The 3,829-nt window shown below is 27.6% G+C and overlaps 1 protein-coding gene across 1 annotated transcript in view; it reads left to right on the forward strand.

Annotated features, from left to right (window-relative positions):
• Nucleotides 1-3,829, forward strand: part of LOC106468294 (protein CIP2A-like) — an 88,995-nt gene that overhangs the window by 60,318 nt on the left and 24,848 nt on the right. Inside the window, exon 13 of the mRNA XM_022396633.1 lies at nt 2,572-2,698. Coding sequence (XP_022252341.1) covers nt 2,572-2,698 — 127 coding nt within the window. The remainder of the gene's footprint in view (nt 1-2,571; nt 2,699-3,829) is intronic.

Genomic DNA, 3,829 nt, shown 5'->3' on the forward strand with positions numbered 1-3,829 from the left:
CCTGATGAGTAATAAAATTGAATCATGTATACGTGGGCCACATGCTTTATATTGCTAGCACACAAAAATATGGCTAATAAAAAGGGAAACAAAGGTCTCTAAGATTAATTTACTGTAATCCTGCCTAAAATAATTTCAAGTGACATGGCTATTGAAAATTCCCTCTTGTTTATATATTTCTAGGTAAATTTATTATTGGTTTTGAAAATTTCCAATTAAATTTACTTGTGGGCTTGATAATCTCCTTTATAATTTTAACATAGGTTTTTGTATTCTGTTATATTTGCTTGTTTTGGACCCAGATATCCATGTTGGAGAAATTGTTTTTGTTCTGAATGTTTTTCAAGAAAGTTAATTATTGGTGTACATATTGACCTAGGGAAGTTTATTGTTACATTTTGCAGTCTTCTATTAAAATTAATATATTGTTGTTTTTATAGAACATCTGTATAAACATGTTTATTTTTAGTCATATTAGTGTATTGTTGGTCTTGATGTCCTCCTACGTAAGTTTATTGTTACATTTTGCAGTCTTCTATTAAAATTAATATATTGTTGTTTTTATAGAACATCTGTATAAACATGTTTATTTTTAGTCATATTAGTGTATTGTTGGTCTTGATGTCCTCCTACGTAAGTTTATTGTTAACCTAGGATCTTTCTAGAGTAAATAAATTTTTTTATGTTTCCTTATCTTTTTTAAATGAACTTATTGGACACCCTTATAGACAATTTTATTACTGATTTTTGCATCATCTCTTGCTTAAATTTATTCTTGATATTGAAATTCGCTTAACCCCTTTGCTACTTGTTTAGAAACCCAGATAAATTACAGGGGTTTTGTGTGCACTAATATAATAAGTTGATAATTATTTTGTTTTTGTATTCTAAAATGTATATTTGAAACTTACAAAAATTAATATCTATTCACCCTCTGCTGAGAAGAATAATCGAGGCTTAGCACATGCGATGCATGAGCACAAACTCCCATAACACTATAAGTACTTGAAATCTTCATTTTTCAAAGTATTTTATTTATTCTTTTATGTTTTAATAAAAAGAACTAAAATTTAAGCATTTGTGAATAAATAGTATTTATTGGTTGATGGATAAGTTTGCTGAAAGGGAAATACGATTTTATAACCATTGTACACAAATAATATATTTTTATGTCTATATGGTATACCACTAAATATCAAACATCCCAGACGGATGACCAATACTCAAACACTTGCGATGTTTATTGGATTGACTCTGAACCATATAAATGTTTTCACAGATTCAAAGTGCAATCTTATTACTCTAGAGATTGTAAAGATTGTTGGATACATAAGCAGATAAATTCCACATCATGTTCTTGGAGCAAGAGTCAGATTGGCTTCTTTCTTCGCATTTGCTTTGAATCTCTTGAGAGTATTGTAGTACAATGTCACTTAAACAGTTTAATGACACAAGTGATGATTTGTTGCTTTATTTTCAGCAGATTTCTACTTCAGTTTTCACAGTAAAATAAACACAGAAAATAAAACATGAAATGTTTAGCAGTTCAAACTCTGAAGAGAAGTACTCTGAAACTTTATTATCAATAATAAAAAAGGAGCACAGCTACTCATTTTATTTCTTATTTTACTACTTTTCATTATACTTGGATGATTTGTTTACTGGCTGGAGAATCAAATATATTTTTAGGGTAGTGGTAATAATGGATAAAATGTAAAGTTTAACTGAAAAAAATAATTTTATGTTTATTTAGGAGGTTTCACAAATTAAATTTGAGATTCATGAGAGAAAAAAATAGTATTTTTAATCTTAGTATAAAATTCACTTTGCACTCAGACTAGTCAAAGGAAAGATTCAATGTATTCACAGACAAATCTTTAGTACAAATGACATGGAATGTTTACTAAATGTCTGCCAAATTTTGTGAAGATACACGTACTGTATTAAAAGTTATAGTATGGAAACTGTATTGAGTGCAAAGTGGTTATGAGGTCAGTTAATTTGACTGACCCCATTATGAGAGAGTTAAATAAAATAATTTTTGGTTGTAATATCATTGATATGTGTTATGCATGAAAGAATTGTAAACATATATTCTTAGGAGTTAGATACCACATTTTATATAAATACATGAACTTTGTTTTTAAATGTTGAATTTCACTCATGTTTTTCATAAAAAAGATTAATTTTATTCTTCCTGCAATAAATTAATTTTGGTACTTAATGTACTCAAGATTCAGCAGGCATTGTATACTAACTATTCAAAGCTAGGATGTCCAAAATCCTAAGTTGTTGTATTGTTAAATATAATTTATGTCTATATTGATTTACATTTTTGTCAACCATTATATTTGTAATATAATTAACAGTTTTGCATGTTTTTCCTTTAAATATTTTATATATAAAGAACTGTTTAATTTAATATGAAATAAAATGTCATTGCATAAACAATTTTACTGAAGCTTATTTTGTGTTCATAAAACTAGAGCACACTTGTATACACATTAATGATTGTAATACTTGTATAATGGAGAAATGGTTTCTGTTTAACGTACAAATCACATCTTCTAGAATTATGTGAAAAGACAAACTACAAAGGAATGATTGCAGATCATATGCAGCCTGTTTTGTTCCAGTCGGTTATTCATGCTCTCTTAGAAAATAATTCCTTATCAAGTTTGAAAAATGTTAATTGGAGGTCAGTACACTATTAAACTTTTTCTTTCTTAGTTTTTGCTTAATTATGCATGTAAAAAAATGTCATTTTAACCCATCTGACTTTCTATAGAGCCTCAAGAATATTAGGTCTTTAGTAATGCGTTCAAACAAAAAATGAACAGTATTACAAAAGTGTAAAATTTGTTTTTATTTTTTGCACTTTTGGGACAAAAAAAATGTTCTGTGACTTATTTTATTATGAAAGAAGTACATTTTAATGGTCCATATTTAATGAGTGTAAAAAGTTGGTAAAATCTATGTTAAATTTGGTTAACTATATAAATAATATTGAATGATTTCAAGAAAGTCTAGTTCACTCCTGATTAAAACCAATAAATCAAAGAAAAAATCCTATCAGTGATACAATCATTTTTGAAAAATAGTATCTTTAATTTTGTGAGTTTATGTAAAACTATCGTTATTATTACAAAATTTATCTTCTTTTTGTTGTATAAAAGAACTTTTATTCATTTAAAGTTGATATGAGATTAAGATTTCAGCTGTTAATGAAGTCATAGTTATGGGTGATTTTAATTTCAGGCGTATAGATTGGCAAATGAGAGAGTAAAATCATGAGGGAGAAAGGTTTTGGAAACTGTTCAAGATGGCTTTTTTTACTAATTAATCAAGGAACATACTAGAAACAATGCTATTTTAGATTTATTGTTAACTTCAAATATAGATATGATCGAGAGGGTGGAAATTTGGGGTACATCTGGGTGCAAGTGATCATTGCTCTAACAGGGTCAATGTTTTGCTGCATATGGAGATAAGGAATAATGATATTTTGGTTATAAGTTTGAAAAACTCAAATTTTGATGGGATACAACAAGAATTACCTGTTGTGAATTGGGCAGCTGAGTTATTTGAAAACTGATCAGATGTAGAAAATTTTTAAAGATAAATTTTTAATTACTAAAGATAAACATATTTCATATAGAAAAAAAAGGGTAGCTGCAAGTAAAAACCAGGTTGGCTCACAAAGAGTATAAAAGATAAAAAGTAAAGAAAAGCATAATAAATTTAAAAATTTACATTTACTGGTATGATGGGAGACTTGGAAGATTAAGAAAGTTGGTGAAACAGTAAATTAGGACATCAAAAAGGATGT

Source organism: Limulus polyphemus, unplaced genomic scaffold (genome assembly GCF_000517525.1).
Source record: "Limulus polyphemus unplaced genomic scaffold, Limulus_polyphemus-2.1.2 Scaffold2951, whole genome shotgun sequence".
In the NCBI taxonomy this organism is placed as follows: Eukaryota; Metazoa; Arthropoda; class Merostomata; order Xiphosura; family Limulidae; genus Limulus; species Limulus polyphemus.